Source organism: Salmo salar, chromosome ssa15, assembly GCF_905237065.1.
Source record: "Salmo salar chromosome ssa15, Ssal_v3.1, whole genome shotgun sequence".
Classification (NCBI taxonomy): Eukaryota; Metazoa; Chordata; class Actinopteri; order Salmoniformes; family Salmonidae; genus Salmo; species Salmo salar.
The window spans coordinates 84,061,978-84,083,891 of record NC_059456.1 but is presented as its reverse complement, the minus strand read 5'-3'; the positions used below and the strand labels follow the sequence as shown (position 1 = coordinate 84,083,891).

At 45.5% G+C, this 21,914-nt stretch overlaps 1 protein-coding gene across 1 annotated transcript in view; it reads left to right on the top strand.

The window, feature by feature from the left end:
* LOC106572346 (UHRF1-binding protein 1) overlaps positions 1-21,914 on the top strand; it is a 61,762-nt gene that overhangs the window by 15,394 nt on the left and 24,454 nt on the right. Inside the window, exons 2-8 of the mRNA XM_014146391.2 lie at positions 8,523-8,685; positions 10,913-10,951; positions 11,129-11,220; positions 11,397-11,586; positions 16,426-16,566; positions 16,778-16,948; positions 21,444-21,627. Of these exons, the coding sequence (XP_014001866.2) occupies positions 8,523-8,685; positions 10,913-10,951; positions 11,129-11,220; positions 11,397-11,586; positions 16,426-16,566; positions 16,778-16,948; positions 21,444-21,627 (980 nt within the window). The remainder of the gene's footprint in view (positions 1-8,522; positions 8,686-10,912; positions 10,952-11,128; positions 11,221-11,396; positions 11,587-16,425; positions 16,567-16,777; positions 16,949-21,443; positions 21,628-21,914) is intronic.

Here is a 21,914-nt window from a genome sequence, read left to right as displayed (position 1 = left end):
TTAGGAAGCAACACTGATTGACAATAAATTTCACGTTGTTGTGCAAATGGAATAGACAACAGGTGGAAGTTATAGGCAATTAGCAAGACACCCCCAATAAAGGAGTGGTTCTGCAGGTGGTAACCACAGACCACTTCTCAGTTCCTATGCTTCCTGGCTGATGTTTTGGTCACTTTTGAATGCTGGCGGTGCTTTCACTCTAGTGGTAGCATGAGACGGAGTCTACAACCCACACAAGTGGCTCAGGTAGTGCAGCTCATCCAGGATGGCACATAAATGCGAGCTGTGGCAAGAAGGTTTGCTGTGTCTGTCAGCGTAGTGTCCAGAGCATGGAGGCGCTACCAGGAGACAGGCCAGTACATTAGGAGACGTGGAGGAGGCCGTAGGAGGGCAACAACCCAGCAGCAGGACCGCTACCTCCGCCTTTGTGCAAGGAGGAGCAGGAGGAGCACTGCCAGAGCCCTGCAAAATGACCTCCAGCAGGCCACAAATGTGCATGCGTCTGCTCAAACGGTCAGAAACAGACTCCATGAGGGTGGTATGAGGGCCCGACGTCCACAGGTGGGGGTTGTGCTTACAGCCCAACACTGTGCAGGACATTTGGCATTTGCCAGAGAACACCAAGATTGGCAAATTCACCACTGGCGCCCTGTGCTCTTCACAGATGAAAGCAGGTTCACACTGAGCACATGTGACAGACGTGACAGTCTGGAGACGCTGTGGAGAACGTTCTGCTGCCTGCAACATCCTCCAGCATGACCGGTTTGGCTGTGGGTCAGTCATGGTGTGGGGTGGCATTTCTTTGGGGGGCCGCACAGCCCTCCATGTGCTCGCCAGAGGTAGCCTGACTGCCATTGGGTACCGAGATGAGATCCTCAGACCCCTTGTGAGACCATATGCTGGTGCGGTTGGCCCTGGGTTCCTCCTAATGCAAGACAATGCTAGACCTCATGTGGCTGGAGTGTGTCAGCAGTTCCTGCAAGAGGAAGGCATTGATGCTATGGACTGGCCCGCCCGTTCCCCAGACCTGAATCCAATTGAGCACATCTGGGACATCATGTCTCGCTCCATCCACCAACGCCACGTTGCACCACAGACTGTCCAGGAGTTGGCGGATGCTTTAGTCCAGGTCTGGGAGGAGATCCCTCAGGAGACCATCCGCCACCTCATCAGGAGCATGCCCAGGCGTTGTAGGGAGGTCATACAGGCACGTGGAGGCCACACACACTACTGAGCCTCATTTTGACTTGTTTTAAGGACATTACATCAAAGTTGGATCAGCCTGTAGTGTGGTTTTCCACTTTCATTTTGAGTGTGACTCCAAATCCAGACCTCCATGGGTTGATAAATTGGATTTCCATTGATTATTTTTGTGTGATTTTGTTGTCAGCACATTCAACTATGTAAAGAAAAAAGTATTTAATAAGATTATTTCATTCATTCAGATCTAGGATGTGTTATTTTAGTGTTCCCTTTATTTTTTTGAGCAGTGTAGTTCGCCTAATTTCAGTTTACAGTTGAAGTCGGAAGTTTACATACACTTAGGTTGGAGTCATTAAAACTAGTTTTTCAACCACTCCACAAATTTCATGTTAACAAACTATAGTTTTGGCAAGTCGGTTAGGACATCTACTTCATGCATGACACAAGTAATTTTTCCAACAATTGTTTACAGACAGATTATTTCACTTATAATTATTTCACTTATAATTCACTATCACAATTCCAGTGGGTCAGAAGTTTACATACACTAAGTTGACAGTGCCTTTAAACAGCTTGGAAAATTCCAGAAAATTGTCATGACTTTAGAAGCTTCTGAAAGGCTAATTGACATGATTTGAGTCAATTGGAGGTGTACCTGTGGATGCATTTCAAGGCCTACCTTCAAACTCAGCATCTCTTTGCTTGACATCACAGGAAAATCAAAAGAAATCAGCCAAGACCTCAGAAAGAAATTATAGACCTCCACAAGTCTGGTTCATCCTTGGGAGCAATTTTCAAACACCTGAAGGTACCACGTTCATCTGTACAAACAATAGTATGCAAGTATAAACACCATGGGACCACGCAGCCGTCATACCGCTCAGGAAGGAGACGCTTTCTGTCTCCTAAAGATGAACGTACTTTGGTACGAAAAGTGCAAATCAATGCCAGAACAACAGCAAAGGACCTTGTGACGATGCTGGAGGAAACAGGTACAAAAGTATCTATATCCACATTAAAACGAGTCTTATATCGACATAACCTGAAAGGCTGCTCAGCAAGGAAGAAGCCACTGCTCCAACACCACCATAAAAAAAGCCAGACTACAGTTTGCAACTGCACATGGGGACAAAGATCGTACTTTTTGGAGAAATGTCCTTTGGTCTGATGAAACAAAAATAGAACTGTTTGGCCATAATGACCATCGTTATGTTTGGAGGAAAAAGGGGGAGGCTTGCAAGCCGAAGAACACCATCCCAACCATGAAGCACAGGGGTGGCAGCATCATGTTGTGGGGGTGCTTTGCTGCAGGAGGGACTGGTGCACTTCACAAAATAGATGGCATTATGAGGTAGGAAAATTATGTGGCTATATTGAAGCAACATCTCAAGATATCAGTCAGGAAGTTAAAGCTTGGTCGCAAAGGGGTCTTCCAAATGGACAATGACCCCAAACATGCTTTCAAAGTTGGGGCAAAATGGCTTAAGGATAACAAAGTCAAATTTGTGGGCAGAACTGAAAAAGCGTGTGCGAGCAAGGAGGCCTACAAACCTGACTCAGTTACACTAGCTCTGTCAGGAGGAATGGGCCATAATTCACCCAATTTATTGTGGGAAGCTTATGGAAGGCTACCTGAAACATTTGACCCAAGTTAAACAATTTAAAGGCAATGCTACCAAATACTAATTGAGTGTATGTAAACTTCTGACCCACTGGGAATGTGATGAAAGAAATAAAAGCTGAAATAAATCATTCTCTCTACTATTATTCTGACATTTCATATTCTTAATGATCCTAACTGACCTAAGACAGGGAATTTGTACTAGGGTTAAATGTCAGGGATTGTGAAACCTGAGTTCAAATGTATTTGGCTAAGGTGTATGTAAACTTCCGACTTCAACTCTACTATATAGTATATGTGTAAAATTCATTTTTGATTTAGAATGGACCATTATCATGCAGCTGTATCGAAACAGGGGCAGCGGGAAAAAATACATGTCATCTATGCACTTAATTAGTGAATGGAGGACGCTTTTCCCAGTGTTTTTTTCTCTTCATGCCAGCCAGATAGTCTATACTGCTGTTGTAAGTATAAGCAATGTGCTTAATATTAGGGAAGTTGAGAAATAAATATAGTAGGCCTAGCCTATAGAAAGCTGATGGGATCTTTGTATTTTTATTAGTGGCCATCACTCTGTTTTCTCCCGCAATTACATAGCCTATGGAAATGTTGCGCAACCTGAGCTCACGGGCTCTCATGAAGTGTTTGATTAGATTTTCGATTACATTTGCATTGATGTCAGAGTGATTAGCGGGACAATAGAGTGCGGAGTACCAGGCAGTTAGCAAGTTTGGTAGGCTACTAATGACCAGCAGCAGCATCAGAGCTTGGAGAAGCCTAATTACTGACTAAACGGTCTTGTGGTATTTGACTGCCTTCATGACTCGTGACCACCGGTGTGGCAGTAATATGGTCACCGCAACGGTCTTTTTGTTCTGTATCTATGTTCTGTATCCCAGTTGTTTGTTCTAAATGTTGCATTGCCATACTGGCTGACAACGTTCTTATTCCTTGCTTTCTAGCTAGCCAACTATGGCTGACTTAGTCACATCAAAAAGTGCAGCCAGAAAAACAGCTAAGTAGCTGCATTTGCATTTGTTTAAGCTGTTTTCTAGAGACAATTATATGGATACATCTATAACAATGAGCTAATGAAGTGTGATTTCGCCTGGCACAGAAAAATTGCTCACTCGTCAGGACACTGTTTTTCAGAGGTGCTAGCCAACAACACAGCTAACACAATTACTTCAAACTGAAGCTGGAAAGACTGCAAGCTAGATGCACTTCGTTTCGTTTACCTTTGTATATATTCATAAAAATGATGCCAGCTGATTCATGATTTCGACTGGTTGAGAAACGCTGCCTGCCTGCCTGTCTTGTCTCGCGCCGACACCTTCATTTCTATGGGACAGCTGGAGATTGAATATTAATATTGAAACAATGTTGCAAATGTCAGAGACACAGACAGCAAGGTTTATTTATACAAATCTCCGCTGTTGAAACGAAATGTTAGTCTAAAAGAAATGTGAGATAATGTCCAGATGCTTTTTCTAGTGGAGATCAAGTGTATAACTTCCCTGCCTGGGATGATGAGACAGTGGATTGCGCAGTTAGATGGAACAGAGTAAATAGGCATTTTAACATTATAGATGTAGCCGTTGGTAACTTGTGGAATAGACAACCGGCTGGAATGCAGTTTTAACCAATCAGCATTCAGGATTAGACCCACCCTTTGTATAAATGTGTATATTCTGTATTCTAGTCATGGCTCATTCTATATAACTACTGCTATACACAACTACTCTATTCATATACTGTCCATACTGCCTATGCACATCATTATGTATGTGTGTGTGTGTATACTCTATATGTATATACAGTGCCTTCGGAAAGTATTCAGAGCTCTTGACTTTTTCCACATTTTGTTACATTACAGCCTTATTTTATAATATAACAGTTAGGTTAAGTAAACAATCCTCAGAAATCTACAAACAATACCCCATAATGACAAAGCGAAAACAGGTTTTTAGAAGATTTATTACAAATAAAAACCAGAAATACCTTATTTACATAAGTATTCAGACCCTTTGCTATGAGACTTGAAATTAAGCTCAGGTGCATCCTGTTTTCATTGATCATCCTTGAAATGTTTCTACAACTTGATTGGAGTCCACCTGTGGTAATTTCAATTGATTGGACATGATTTGGAAAGGCACACACCTTTGTATATAAGGTCCTACAGTTGACATTGCATGTCAAAGCAAAAACCAAGCCATGAGGTCAAAGAAATTGTCTGTAGAGCTCTGAGACAGGATTGGGGAAGGGTATCAAAAAATGTCTGCATCATTGAAGGTCTCCAAGAACACAGTGGCCTCCATCGTTCTTAAATGGAAGAAGTTTGGAACCACCAAGACTCTTCTTAGAGCTGGCCGCCTGGCCAAACTGTGCAATCGAAGGAGAATGGCTTTGGTCAGGGAGGTGACCATAAACCCAATGGTCACTCGGACAGAGCTTTAAAGTCTCTCTGTGGAGATGGGAGAATATTCCAGAAGGACACCTATCTCTGCAGCACTCCACCAAGCAGGCCTTTATGGTAGAGTGGCCAGATAGAAGCACTCCTCAGTAAAAGGTACATTACAGCCCGTTTGGAGTTTGCCAAAAGGCACCTAAAGGACTCTCAGACCATGAGAAACAAGATTCTCTGGTCTGATGAAACCAAGATTGAACTCTTTGTCTTGAATGCCAAGCGTCACGTCTGGAGGAAACCTGGCACCATCCTTACGGTGAAGCATGGTGGTGGTGCCATCATGCTGTGGGGATGTTTTTCAAAGGCACAGACTGAGAGACTAGTCAGGATCGAGGGAAAGATGAACGGAGCAAAGTACAGAGAGATCCTTGATGAAAACCTGCTCCAGAGCGCTCAGGACCGCCGATTGGGGTGAAGTGAAACTTTCCAACGGGACAATGACCCTAAGCACACAGCCAAGACAATGCAGGAGTGGCTTCGGGACACGTCTCTGAATGTCCTTGAGTGGCCCAGCCAGAGCCCGGACTTGAACCAGATCGAACATCTCTGGAGAGACCTGAAAATAACTATGCAGCAACGCTCCCTTTCCAATCTGACAGAGCTTGAGAGGATCTGCTGAGAAGAATGGGAGAAACTCCCATATTACAGGTGTGGCAAGCTTGTAGTGTCATACCGAAGAAGACTCGAGGCTGTAATCGCTGCCAAAAGTGCTTCTACAAAGTACTGAGTAAAGGGTCTGAATACTTATGTAAATGCTATATTTAATTTTTATGTTTTTAATAAATGTGCAAACATTTCTAAAAACCTGTTTTTGCTTTGTCATTTTGGGGTATTGTGTGGAGATTGAGGGGGGAAAAACAATTTAATAAATGTTAGAATAAGACTAATGCTGGCCCATGTTGACACCAATGCTTCCCACAGTTGTGCCAAGTTGGCTGGATGTCCTTTGGGTGGTGAACCATTCTTTACACACACAGGGAATATGTTGAGCGTGAAAAACCAGTGCGCCTGGCACCTACTACCATACCCCGTTCAAAGGCACTTACATTTTTTTGTCTGGACCATTCTCCCTCTAAATGGCACACAAACCATGTCTCAATTGGCTCAAGGCTTAAAAATCCTTCTTTAAATTGTCTCCTCCCCTTCATCTACGCTGATTGAAGTGGATTTAACAAGTGACATCAGTAAGGAATCATAGCTTTCATCTGGTCAGTCTGTCATGGAAAGAGCTGGTGTTCTTAATGTTTTGTATATTTAGTGTATATTTATATTCCAGACTCTGAAATTTCTCTTTCTGAAATTGCTCGTTCAACAATCCAACAAGTAACAATCTTAGCATAGCCTATTTCATACTGTCTGGAAGATGGTTTGAAAATCAAGCCAGGCCATTATGGGTTGCATAAACCCTAGAATTTTTGTACCTCTTAAACCATGCTAATCCCCCCAAAATAGCTGTAGCCTAGTTTGAATTAGTACCATGATAGTCTGTGTGGTGTTCCAGACTACAGCCTATCAGGGTTCAAATCCATGTCAATTCAGGAAGTACACTGAAATTCCAATTCCAATTCTCCTCAGTGCTTTTTCATTGGGAAAAATGTGATTTTGGTTTACTTTCTGAATTTAGGCTACCGTAATTGAAATGGAATTGACCCTAACCCTTCAGGCTATTCTTTATTATTTTCACCGCTCTTAAAGGATAGAAATAGCATATTAAAATGCAAACGCAGTATTGTTAAAAGGGTTGAATCCCCAGCTAGGACATGTTGGATGCTGTTTTGAATGAGGAATGTCTTATTTTCTTCTCATTATTGAGCAGGGTTAGTGTACACATAAAAGCTACTGGGTATGCAGGCTTTTGCCCAGCCCTGCTTTAAAGGCTGGAACAAAACCCTGCATACGCTGTAGGTCTTCAGGAGGAGGCTTGGACACCTCTCCCTGGTGAAGGTCTATTTTCAGACGTGGACATTTCATCATGGGGTGCTAAAGTGGTCTGTAGGAGTGTTGGGTGGAGTGAAAGTGCTCCCTCAGGGAGAGAGAGGGTCCAGGCTGTGTGCACTCAGTGGAACGAGGTTCTGAGTGCATAGGCCTAGTCATAGTGGAGTAGCTTTAATCTCATTACAGCAGCCTAGTCAATGACAGACCAGTATTGCGACTGGGATAGAGATTGAGGTATGGTTGAGGGGTGGAGTGGTTCACCTGTTCACCTTATAGCTTAGCACTCATTAATGTGGGCTGGTTAACCTCGTATATCACTGTTCTTTAAAGCTGATGACTGGTAATAGTCATGCTCCTTTACTGGAAGGCTAATTCAAATCTTGTTGGACTGAGGTTGATGCTCTACTCTATGATGGTATCTCAGCTTTTCAAATGAAGCCCTCTAGTTAAAGGAATTCTGAGACTTGCTACATACCAAAGGCAGCACTAGGCTACTAGAAAAGCCCCTGACAACATCATCTTGAACCAGTGTCTCACTTGTCTCAGTAGCATTACAATATGTTACCCAGACAGTGGACTGATGAGTCAGTCCAGCACTACAGTCAGACCTCTTGTGTATTGGCATTTAGCTCTGTCACCACCTGCCAAAGCCCAAGAAACACCAGCCTTTGTGTTGGAGTCTGAAATGTCAGGTTTTAGTTAGACTGAGTGTGGAGTAAAGGTCATAATTATCCAGTCATGGTGAGTGTGGTAGATTTGAACTATAAATGGTCTGTTTGTTGCCTCATCATCTTTTCAGAATACGTTACAGCTAGCCTATCCCTCACCACTGCTGTTTCACTGTGTGAAGTTTTGCTCTGGCAAATGACTCAGCAGTTCATTTTTAGCTCTAGTGGAGGGTAAGGTCAATGAAGCCAGATGGGGAAAGTCCTATGGTGGGAATCTGGAAAAGACACGGTCTGTACTGCAGCCTGGGATTCAATTAGGCCTACAGCATGAAGCTCACAATTACATCTCATTGCCAATATTTCTGCAAAAATCCAACCTTGGTCACCCTAGCATCTAATTTTAACCTCATTTACACTGTCTCACATAGCCTCCGAACCCTCGTTAACCACACATGCATGACGTGTAAACTATTTTGGTGATCAGTCTGGTTTTAATGCCATGTTCTTATGCTATCTAAGTGACTCAAACATAACAAAATCAATGGGGGCTCCATGCTGACAGTTAGTACCGTATGTCCAGGTTTTATGGTTTCTTGAACTTACCCCTCTCTCATTCCTTTGTATGAAGGTTCACCAAGAACCTGTCTCCAGACAAGATCAACCTGAGCACACTGAAGGGCGAAGGTCAGCTGTCCAACCTGGAGCTGGATGAGGAGGTGCTGCAGAACATGCTGGACCTGCCCACCTGGTTGGCTGTCACCCGGGTCTACTGCAACAAGGCTGCAATCAGGGTGAGACAACTGTGTTATTATTTTTATTTTCGGGCTCGGGAGGCGATGGTCCAGGTATGCGTACTCTGAAACATGACCCGCCAAACCGTGCTTCTTAATACCCGCCCGCTTAACCCGGAAGCCTGCCGCACCAATGTGTCGGAGGAATCACCGTTCAACTGGCGACCGAGGTCAGCCTGCAGGCACCCGGCCCGCCACAAGGAGTCGCTAGAGCACGATAAGCCAAGTAAAGCCCCCCGGCCAAACCTTCTCCTAACCCGGACAATGCTGGGCCAATTGTGCGCCGCCCTATGGGACTCCCAATCACAGCCGGTTGTGATACAGCTCGGGATCGAATCCGGGTCTGTAGTGACGCCTCTAGCACTGCGATACAGTGCCTTAGACCGCTTGCGGCACTCAGGAGGCCCCAACTGTGTTATTCTTATAATAAACCATGTGTTTCCCCGATGGCAATGGCTGCGTACAGATAAGAAAGAGTGTTCCAGAATTATGTCACTGCATTAATTTAGTAGTTAAGGTCAGTATTTTTTCAGCAGCAGTGGAAAAGATAGTGTGGTGGGCAGCGTGGTAGTGGACGTGGCCAACTACTCAGTCTCTGACCAAAGATTTTAAAGGCCCTCCTCTTTGCTGCTGTCACGGTTTTCGTCGGTAATGGAGGACCAAAACGCAGCAGGTATGTGTAAGCTCATCTTGACGTTTATTAACTTCCCAAAATGAACACCAAAATAACAAAACAAGTGAACGAACGATATACAGACAGTCTGGCAAGGCACAAGGCTAAACACAGAACAATCTCCCACAGACAAACACACCCAACTAATATAGGACTTCCAATCAAAGGCAACACCACACAGCTGCCTTCAATTGGAAGTCCACCCCAATTAACTCTACATAGAAACACACTTACTAGACTACACATAGAAATACATAAACATAGACCATAAACGAAAAACCCGGAAATACTAAATCAAACACCCTTTTACCAAAACACCACCCCGGACCACATAAAACAAATACCCTCTGCCACGTCCTGACCAAACTACAATAACAATTAACCCTTATACTGGCCAGGACGTGACAGCTGCAGACATTTTGCTGTTTCAAAGCACATTTCTGCAATTCTACACATTTTGCCATGGGGCGGAGAGAAAATGTCCCAGTTTTAAAGCTAGTTTCCTGTAATTCTACACATTCTGTCATGGGGCTGAGAGAAAAAAACAACAGTTTTAAAGCAAATTTCCTGCAATTCTATACATTTTGCCATGGCTTATGCCGTGTTCTTGTGCTATCTGAGTGTCTCAAACATTATAACAAAATCAGTGGGGGCTCCATGCCATAACATTTTGGGAATTTTAGATTCTCTCTGACTCCTAGTTTTTATTGGTGATTGTTAGTTCTCAAAGATTATCTTATTTAAAAAATATTTAGCTCTTTTATCATTTCTACATACCTTATATCTGGCTTTAGTTGTTTAAGTTTAATTGACAATGTTTTACCATCCCAATGTTTTTCATATTTCTTGGCGGCAACTATTTAGCAGCGAGGGCCCGCCACTGCTAAATTAATATAGGGGAAACACTTGGTCATATTTGCTGATCAATGGCAGATTAACATGAAAGCAGTAAAACGTATGGTGAGTGGTTTGACAAGACCATGTCATTGGGGTTTCACAGTGTAGCCTTTAGCTACATCAATGAACGCTGCAGAGGGCATAGGCTACACACACTGGCAGCACGGCAGAGATAAGCAGCATTACTGTCTAATAACACTAAGATCAGTGGACACATCTCCAGGCCCACTGCTAGCCTCAGATAACATTTACATTTTAGTCATTTAGCAGACGCTCTTATCCAGAGCGGATAACAGCGAGAGAGCAGCATGAGGGGGAAGGACACAAAAGGCCAGAGGCTAGCACAGCACCACACCGAAGCCCTGAATGACCTGCTCAACCTGTTGTTTAGAAAGATGTGGACTGCAGATCAGATTGGAAATTAGCTGGGTTGTCTTTGTATGGCCCAGATCAGATGTCCCCTTATTAATGTTTTATCTTCAAGATGACTAATTAGAAGCCAGTCTAGGTCGGGTATAAATCTACAAGGAGAGGTCTAAAAGCACTAGCCACTCTGTGTATCTTGTACACAGTGAATGATAAACAGTCCAGTAGAACAGTGCTGAGGAAAGCGTTTGTGCCATCCTGACTGGTCCCCTGCTGTTTTGTCTCCCTCAGATACAATGGACAAAGTTGAAGACCAGCCCCATCTGCCTGGTATGAATTCTGCCCTTTGTTCTATTCCTCCACGAGTTTCTGTCCCGCTCATTCTCCCTCTCTCTCTCCGTTTTATTTCTCCTGTTGTAAAGTGTATTGATTTACTATTGTAATACTGCATCCACCCCTGCTGTGCTGAACTATGGTAACTATGCACCCTTCTTCAAACTCCCGCAGTTCCTGGACAAGGTGGAGGTGGAGATGAGAACGTGTGAGGAGCCCCGTGCACCAAATGGCCCCTCCCCTATTGCCATCACTGCTGGCCAGAGGTAAGCCTTACCTTTTCTGTCTGTTTGAAACCTTTTGAGGGAAATTTGTGATAGATCCTATTTATTTTATACTATTATATACTGTATATAACTGTTGCTCTGGACAAATATAATTTACTGTAAACCCACTGTCTTCAGTCATATTCTCATCTGTCTATTCTTGTGTCTTGCTGCAGTGAGTATGGCTTTGCTGAGAAGGTGGTGGAGGGTATGTCTGTCATCATCAACTCCATCACCATCAAGGTGCAGTCCCGTGCCTTCCACGCCTCCTTCGAGCTCTGGCAGCTCCAGGGTAACAGTCTCAACCCCAAATGGCAGAAGACTGACCTCCGCTACACCCGCATCACAGACCCCAAGAGAGGAGAGGTACACCCACAAAATTAAATGAACACTATTATTTATGCATACATCTACCCCGTGTTCAACTTCCTCACTGTCAAGCCACAGTATATATAGTACAGTTAGTACAGTATATATAGTACAGTATATATAGTACAGTATGTCCAGGTTTCATGGTACAGTATGTCCAGGTTTCATGATACAGTATGTCCAGGTTTTAAATTTTTTTATTTCACCTTTATTTAACCAGGTAGGCTAGTAGACAAGTTCTCATTTGCAACTGCGACCTGGCCAAAATAAAGCGTAGCAATTCGACACATACAACAACACAGAGTTACACATGGAATAAACAAAACATAGTCAATAGAACAAAAGAAAACAAAAAGTATATATACAGTGAGTGCAAATGAGGTAAGTTAAGTGCAAAGGAGCAAGATAAATAAATAAATACAGTATGGGGATGAGGTAGGTAGCTAGATGGGCTGTTTACAGATGGGCTATGTACAGGTGCAGTGATCTGTGAGCTGCTCTGACAGCTGGTGCTTAAAGCTATTGAGGGAGATATGAGTCTCCAGCTTCAGAGATTTTTGAAGTTCGTTGCAGTCATTGGCAGCAGAGTACTGGAAGGAAAGACGACCAAAGGAGGAATTGGCTTTGGGGGTGACCAGTGAGATATACCTGCAGGAGCGCGTGCTACAGGTGGGTGCTGCTATGGTGACCAGTGAGCTGAGATAAGGCGGGGCTTTACCTAGCAGAGACTTGTAGATAACCTGTAGCCAGTGGGTTTGACGACGAGTATGAAGCGAGGGCCAACCAATGAGAGCGTACAGGTCGCAGTGGTGAGTAGTGTATGGGGCTTTGGTGACAAAACGGATGGCACTGTGATAGACTGCATCCAGTTTGTTGAGTAGAGTGTTGGAGGCTATTTTATAGATGACATCACCGAAGTCGAGGATTGGTAGGATGGTCAGTTTTACGAGGGTATGTTTGGCAGCATGAGTGAAGGATGCTTTGTTGCGATTTAGGAAGCCGATTCTAGATGTAATTTTGGATTGGAGATGATTAACTTCTATGGGCTAGGTGGGACGCTAGCACCTGCGGGACACAGCCAGTGAAATATCAGGGCGGCAAATTCAAAAACAACAAAATGTCATAATTCAACTTTCTCAAACATACAACTAATTTACACCATTTTAAAGATACACTTCTCCTTGATGAAACCACATTGTCCGATTTCAAAAAGGCTTTACAGCGAAAGCAAAACATTAGATTATGTTAGGAGAGTACATAGACAAAAATAATCACACAGCCATTTTCCAAGCAAGGACATGTGTCAATAAAACCCAAAACACAGCTAAATGAAGCACTAAGCTGTGACGATCTTCATCAGATGACACTCCTAGGACATCATGTTACACAATACATGTATGTGTTGTTCGATAAAGTTCATATTTATATCCAAAAACAGCATTTTACATTGGCGTGTGATGTAAAGAAAATGTATTCCCACCAAAACGCCCGGTGAATGTGCACATCAATTTACAAAAATACTAATCATAAATGTTGACAAAATATATAACAATTATTTAAAGAATTATAGATGGACTACTCCTGGATGCAACCGCTGTGTCAGATTTTAAAATAACTTTACGGAGAAAGCACATTTTTCAATATTCTGAGTACATAGCTCAGCCATCACGGTGAGCTATTCAGACACTCGCCAAGTTCGGGGCAACCTAAACTCAGAATTAGTATTAGAAATATTCTCTTACCTTTGCTGATCTTCGTCAGGATGCACTCCCAGGACTGCTACTTCCACAAGAAATGTTGTTTTTGTTCCAAATAATCCATATTTATGTACAAATACCTCCGTTTTGTTTGTGCGTACAGATCACTTATCCAAAGGCATAACGCGAGCGCGGAACGAGAGACGAAAAGTCAAAATGTTCCATTACCGTACTTAGAAGCATGTCAAACGCTGTTTAAAATCAATCTTTATGGTATTTTTAACATAAAATTGCGATAATATTCCAACCGGACAATAGCATATTCATTCAAGAAGAAAAAGAAGGAACGGCATGCTCGCGTGACCGCGCATATCCAATCCCTTTGTTGCCAGGCAGACCACTCAGTGAATGAGCTCCTATACTCTGCCCAGTGACAGGAGAATGTTCAAACCACTTTCTGAAGGCTTTAGACAGCCAATGGAAGCTTTAGGATGTGCAACGTCACCCCACAGACACTGTAGCTTCGATAGAGAATCAAAAGAAGAACTACAATTCTTAGACTTTCCACTTCCTGCTTGAATTTTTCTCAGGTTTTTGCCTGCCATATGAGTTCTGTTATACTCACAGACACCATTCAAACAGTTTTAGAAACTTCAGAGTGTTTTCTATCCACATCTACTAATAATATGCATATTCTAGTTTCTGGGCCGGAGTAGTAACCTGTTTAAATTGGGTATGTTTTTCATCCGGCCGTGAAAATACTGCCCCCTAGCCCAGACAGGTTCATGTGAGCCTGGAAGGAGAGTTTACAGTCTAACCAGACACCCAGGTATTTGTAGTTGTCCACGTATTCTAAGTCAGAGCCGTCCAGAGTAGTGATGCTGGACGGGCGAGCAGGTGCGGGCAGTGATCTATTGAATAGCATGCATTTAGTTTTACCTGCGTTTAAGAGCAGTTGGAGGCGCCGGAAGGAGAGTTGTATGGCATTGAAGCTCGTCTGGAGGTTAGTTAACACAGTGTCCAAAGAGGGGCCAGAAGTATACAGAATGGTGTCGTCTGCGTAGAGGTGGATCAGAGAATCACCAGCAGCAAGAGCAACAACATTGATGTATACAGAGAAGAGAGTCGGCCCGAGAATTGAACCCTGTGGCACCCCATAGAGACTGCCAGAGCTCCGGACAACAGGCCCTCCGATTTGACACACTGAACTCTATCGGAGAAGTAGTTGGTAAACCAGGCGAGGCAATCATTTGAGAAACCAAGGCTGTCGAGTCTGCCAATAAGAATGTGGTGATTGACAGAGTCGAAAGCCTTGGCCAGGTCGATGAAGACAGCTGCACAGTAATGTCTCTTATCGATGGCGGTTATGATGTCGTTTAGGACCTTGAGCGTGGCTGAGATGCACCAATGACCAGCTCTGAAACCAGATTGCATAGCGGAGAAGGTACGGTGGGATTCGAAATGGTCGGTAATCTGTTTGTTAACTTGGCTTTCGAAGACCTTAGAAAGACAGGGTAGGATAGATATAGGTCTGTAGCAGTTTGGGTCTAGAGTGTCCAGATTGTACTCTACCATGAACTCTACCATGAAATCTGGACATACTGTACCATGAAATCTGGACATACTTTACTAACTGTACCATGAAACCTGGACATACCGTACCATGAAACCTGGACATACTGTACTAACTGTATCATGAAACCTGGACATACTGTACTAACTGTACCATGAAACCTGGACATACTGTACTAACTGTACCATGAAACCTGGCGATACTGTACCATGAAACCTGGACATACTGTACTAACTGTACCATGAAACCTGGCGATACTGTACTAACTCTACCATGAAACCTGGACATACAGTACCATGAAACCTGGCGATACTGTACTAACTCTACCATGAAACCTGGCGATACTGTACTAACTCTACCATGAAACCTGGACATACAGTACCATGAAACCTGGTGATACTGTACTAACTCTACCATGAAACCTGGACATACTGTACCATGAAACCTGGACATACTGTACTAACTGTATCATGAAACCTGGCCATACTGTACTAACTCTACCATGAAACCTGGACATACTGTACTAACTGTACCATGAAACCTGGACATACTGTACTAACTGTACCATGAAACCTGGCCATACTGTACCATGAAACCTGGACATACTGTACTAACTGTACCATGAAACCTGGCGATACTGTACCATGAAACCTGGACATACTGTACTAACTGTATCATGAAACCTGGCCATACTGTACTAACTCTACCATGAAACCTGGACATACTGTACTAACTGTACCATGAAACCTGGACATACTGTACTAACTGTACCATGAAACCTGGACATACTGTACTAACTGTACCATGAAACCTGGCCATACTGTACTAACTCTACCATGAAACCTGGACATAGAGTTAGTATAGTAAGTCAAGGTTTCATGGTACAGTAAGTCCAGGTTTCATGGTACAGTTAGTACAGTATGTCCAGGTTTCATGGTAGAGTTAGTACAGTATCTCCAGGTTTCATGGTAGAGTTAGTACAGTATGTCCAGGTTTCATGGTAGAGTTAGTACAGTATGTCCAGGTTTCATGGTAGAGTTAGTAAAGTATGTCCAGGTTTCATGGTAGAGTTAGTACAGTATGTCCAGGTTTCATGGTAGAGTTAGTACAGTATCTCCAGGTTTCATGGTAGAGTTAGTACAGTATGTCCAGGTTTCATGGTAGAGTTAGTACAGTATGTCCAGGTTTCATGGTAGAGTTAGTACAGTATCTCCAGGTTTCATGGTAGAGTTAGTACACTATGTCCAGGTTTCATGGTAGAGTTAGTACAGTATGTCCAGCCTACAGAGTCACTGTATTTGTTTTTCAGGCCAGCAATAAATCACTTAATTCGGCCAATTGTTCAGCGTTTTATTGGACATGATTTCCATCCCCTCTAATTGAGATCAGGAAATGCGGTTGCGTTATCCTTAGAAATGACCTCATTTACATGGTCTCCCTGTTTTTCTCGTAAAGAGACTTTTATGCCAGTGTACTTGTAGCTCGTCCCATACACTGGTTCCCTAATATGTATATACGTGTGTCTGTGTCTTTGTCTGTCTGTGTATGTTTTGTGCAACTCCCCAGGTTTTGACGTTTAAGGAGATCAACTGGCAGAGTCTGCGTATAGAGGCTGATGCCATAGAGAGTGAGGACCAGGACCTGGGCAGTATCCCACTACGCCTCATTACCAACCAGGGACGCATCCGCATCGCCCTGAAGCGCAGGGTAAGACTGGGCCATGGGTGGGCCAGGGAGGGTGGGGTTTACTTGATGTGACTTTTTTTTTTTAACCATGTTACACTTTCTTTCTCACATGCAACTGTTCTCAAAGTGCTTCAGAGTAAATAAACACACTGTCATTGTATGAATGTAAAATGGCTTCCTCTGTAACATGATGACTAACTAGGTTTCTCCTCTGTCTTTAATCATATCCCAGGTGAAGGACTGTAATGTACTGGCCTCTAAGCTGCTCTTCATTTTGGACGACCTGCTGTGGGTGCTGACGGACTCTCAGCTCAAAGCTGTCATCCACTACGCCAAGTCCCTGAGTGAGGCCATGGAGAAGTCTGCCCAGCAGAGGAAAAATATGGCTGCAGAGTCCCTACAGGTACCGTCCTCCCGCCTTCCTTTTATATGTGTTAACAACAGCACAGAGTCTGCAGCCTGCACTTATTTTGTACTGCAGTTCTATGTCAAATCTAGCTATATTCATTGGCGACCTGTCATTCAGGGTAGGTGGGGCAGAGCCCAACCTGTTTTGAGCCCTGCTTATTTAGCTAAAACAAGTAAAACATATGGCTATCTGCGAGCGCTATCTGTTGGCTAATCATTGGCTATCTGCGAGCGTCGCAAAACAATCATGATTTTGCTTCCCCTGCCTGCTCCAAATCAGAATTCCAAGTCGGGAACTCTGGCCTCTTTCTAGCGCTCCGACCTGAACATCACTGACGTTATGATTCAACCTTGTTATTTTTTTCTTTGTTCCCAGTTGTCTTGAAAGCACCATAAATCCAGAGAATGCCAGACTTGGATGACAAATTTGGGGGGGAGAGTTTGCGGGATTCCACCCGGAGGGACAGATCCCGGGTGGATAGCCATACCTTCTTCACTTGACGATACCGGGGAGCCGGTATCAACAATCCACTTGTCATCGATACCTGGAGGTGGTCTTGAGGAGGGCCGACCGGGCTGCTCGGGGAAGAGACAGGGGCTGATACCCCAGGGAACATTCAAAAGGGCAATAGGCCCGTGGCAGAGCAGAGAAGGGTGTTGCGTGCGTATTTTACCCACACAAGCTGCTGGCTCCAGGTTGTGGGGTTGGCGGGGGTGGAACCCAGAGGACAGGCTGGCTGAAGACCCAATGACGGTGCAGAACGCCTTCCGGAACTGGGATGAGAACTGAGGACCCCGGATGGAGATCATTGTCCCCTGGGCCGTCTCCTTGGCCGAGGGTTTTTGTGGATAGGAACAAAGTGGGTGTCCTTGAAAAACGGGTCGACCACAGTCAGGATGGCAACGTTTGCCTTAGATGGGGGGGAGAGCCGTGACAAAATCCAGGGATATGTGGGACTAAGGAGGGTGAGGGACAGGCAGAGGTTGCAGAAGGCCAACCGGAGCTTGATGAGGAGTCTTGTTCTGAGCACACACTGTGCAAGCGGCGACAAATGCGGAGACGTCAGGGACCATGGTGGGCCACCAAAAGTGTCATCGCACAAATGCTAGGCTCTGGCGGGAACCTGGGTGACAGGCCAGTCTGGAGTACTGGAGCAGACCGCGTCAGTCTGGAGGACCGCGGAGCGGCCCGCGTCAGGCACGAACATCCGGTTATCGGAACCCCCCCCCAGCTGAGTGACATTGCCAGGCATGAGGTGGGAAGGATGGTCTCGGGCTCCGGGGTAATAGCTGTGGGGCTTTTACAGCGAGACAGTGCATCCGGCTTGACATTCTTGGATCCCGGCCGATATGAGAGGGAGAAGTTGAACCGTGTGAACAGCTGAGCCCATCTATCTTGCCTGGAGTTGAGGCGTTTGTCAGTGCGGAGATACTCCAGATTTTTGTGGTCGGTCCATATGATGAACGGCAGTTCCACCCCTTCCAGCCAGTGCTTCCATTCCTTCAACGCCATCTTCACTGCAAGAAGCTCACGATTTCCTACATCGTAGTTTTTCTCCGTGGCGGTGAGGCGATGGGAGAAGAAGGCGCAGGGATGTAGCTTCAGGCCCAGGGCAGAATGCTGGGACAGGACCGCCCCACTCCTACATCCGACGCATCGGCCTCCGCCACAAACTGACGGGAAGGGTGAGGGTGAATCAGGATGGGAGCAGTGGTGAAGCAATGTTTGAGGTCCCGGAACGCCCGGTCAGCAGCAGGGGACCATGTGAACGGAACCTTGGGAGAAGTGAGTGCTGACGGGGCAAGTCAGGATGCTGTAACCCCGGATGAAGCGGCAATAGAAGTTGGCAAACCCCAGGAAACGTTGCAGCTGCACCCTGGACGAATGCTGGGGACAATCCACCACCACTCTCACCTTCCCGGGATCCATCTGGACACTCCCAGCGGAGATGATGTACCCCAGAAAGGGGATGGTGGAGTGATGGAACTCTCACTTCTCTGCCTTGATAAACAGCTGGTTCGCCAGGAGGTGTTGAAGAACCTGTCGGACATGGAGCACACGTTCTTGGGGGAGCGGGACAAGACGAGGATGTCATCAATGTAGACGAAGACGAACCGGTTCAACATGTCGCGGAGAACATAATTTACCAGAACCTGGAACACTGTAGGGGCGTTGGTGAGGCCAAATGGCATGACCAAATACTCGTAGTGGCCGCTGGCCGTGTTGAAGGCGGTCTTCTACTCATTCTCCTCCTGTATCTGCTCCAGGTGGTAGGCGTTCCGTAGATCCAGCTTGGAAAACACGGTGGCCCCCTGGAGCAGTTCGAGGCCGATGAGATGAGTGGTAGTGGGTAGCGGTTCTTCACCATTATGTCATTGAGTCCCGGGTAGTCGATGCACGGGCACAGAGAGGACGAAGGACGTATAAATCCTGCAGCTAGGGAGTCCCCAATGTAGGTGTCTATAGCCTTGGTCTCCGGTCCCGACAGCGAGTACCGTCGTCCCCCGGGCGGAGTGGTGCTAGGTAGAAGGTCAATCCCGCAGTCATATAGTCGGTGCGGCGGAAGCGAAGTGACCCGGGCCTTGTTGAACACCTCCCGAAGGTCCTCGTACTCTACGGGAATGGTGGAGAGATCCAGTGCACCTTCCGAGCCCCCAGGAAGACGTCCCAGGGCAGGTTGCGCTGACTTCAGACACTGGACGTGGTAGAACGGACTCTAGCCCATGATGGCACCAGTAGATGAGGGGATTGTGTCGCTGGAGCCAGGAGAATCCCAATACCACGGGAATCTGAGGAGACTTGATGAGCAGGAATTGAATATTCTTGCTATGATTCCCTGACACCCGTAGGTTTATGGGAGTGGTAATGAGTGACCCGGCCTGTAGAGCGCCCATCCAGCGCTCTAACATCCATGGGAGTGGAGAGGGGCTGAGTGGGGATGTTCAGTTCGGAAGCCAGGGTAGCGTCCAAAAAAACTCATCGGCCCCAGAGTCAATGAGGACCCGGAGAGTTTTAGACTGGCTTCCCCACAGCAGAATGCCATGAACAGGGGTGCGAGCAAGGGAAGCGGGAAAGTTCTCCATATGACCCACCAAAGTACTCATTCCTACCAGTGAGCCTGATCTCTTTAAAGGACAAGAGGACACAAAATGACCAAGTCCTGCAATACAGACAACTCTTAATGTAAATCCTGCATTGCCGTTCCACTGGCGATAGCCCAGCTCTACCTAGTTGCGTCGGCTCGGGAAGCGGTGACTCAGCCTTCTCCGATGACTCTGGGGGAAGGTTGGGAGGCCTCGGGTTCTCTCGGCAACGGGATCATCGGAGACTTCCGGGACAACTCGGAGGCAAGGTGGAATCCCTGGACGTGCGAGTGAAGTCGAATTTCCTCTCCCTCCGTCATTCCCGTAGTCGCCCATCGATTCGGATGGTCAAAGCGATGAGGGAATCGATATCCGTAGGTAACTCCCGAGCAACAAGCTTGTCCTTGACCTCCTCCGAGACGCTGTGCAGGAACATATCAAACAGTGCTTCCTGGTTCCAAGCACTTTCCACTGCGAATGTGTGAAAATCCACCGCATAGTCAGACACACTGCAGGAGTCTGCCGAAGCTGGATTAGCTCCCGGGCAGCTTCTCTCCCGGAGAATGGGGCATAAAAAACATTCTTCACCTCTCCCACGAACCCCTCCTCGCAATGCATGTAACCCCAAACTGTTTACACCCCATTTGTTAGAGTAAATAAAACAAATTATGATACCTGAGTGACTCAACAAAATCAATGGGGGCCCTCTTGGGGTCGAGGCCCTTTATCAGGATAAAGGTAAGACCCAGATGCAGACCATGTCGAAGGTACAGGACGGCTGACAGGCTCAGGGGCAGGCAGAGTGGTCAGGCGGGCGGGCTCAGGGTCAGGACAGGCAAGGGTCAAAACCAGGAGGACGAGAAAAGAGAGACTGGGAAAAGCAGGAGCTGATACAAAAAACGCTGGTTGACTTGACAAACAAGACGAACTGGCAACAGACAAACAGAGAACACCTGTATAAATACACAGAGGATAATGGGGAAGATGGGTGACACCTGGAGGGGGTGGAGACAATCACAAAGACAGGTGAAACAGATCAGGGTGTGACACCCTTGGGCACATAATCTGGCCATGGTAATTAGAAGATTTAGATTGCTGGTTATTATATTTTACCTACAAAGCTAACATGAGCTAGTTGATCAACTGGACATTTATGACAGGTTATAAGTAGCTCCCTAAATTCTGTCAGGGAATGACAAACTGCCCATGCATTACCACATTTCAAACTCTAACTACTCTCAACATCAGTAGCCTAAGGTAAAAGCTTGACTAATTTCAAAAATTTGTCGGGACCCATGGTCCGTATTGACCCCGTTCTGGGTCCGCCTGTTGAGTATGGCTGGTCTAGATATTATAATAGTCTTTGTGATAGTTAGAGATAATAATGGTATGATTTTGTGTTACAGACTGCACCCCCATCCCCTGGTATCCACAATCTATGGACAGACCCATCACCCCCTCCCAGCGTTGGTGTACCCAGTACCCTGGACCAGTACTTTGATCAACACGACGTCAAAGAGTCCTCCTACCACACCTTCATCTCTCGTCTAGACCTGCACATATGCAACGACAGCTCCTCAGCAGACCCCGGTTAGTCCCACAGACTATCCCACAGACACCCCAAAAATGTCAGTGCACAGAATTAGCCTATAACAAAGGCCAAATAGGGGGGTGCTTATTTTTTCCCTGTTTCACACATGTACAAGTGTGTAACCTGTACAAGTGTGTGGTACGAAATGGAAATTAGTTTTTGCATATCCTACTCCCCCTGAGACACCCTCGGAGAGTATGACCTTTTCTGCCTGAAGAGATCCAATCTATACTTTCTGGTTTTCCTAATACTCTTTAATTAAAACAATTAGGATCTTGATGCTGGA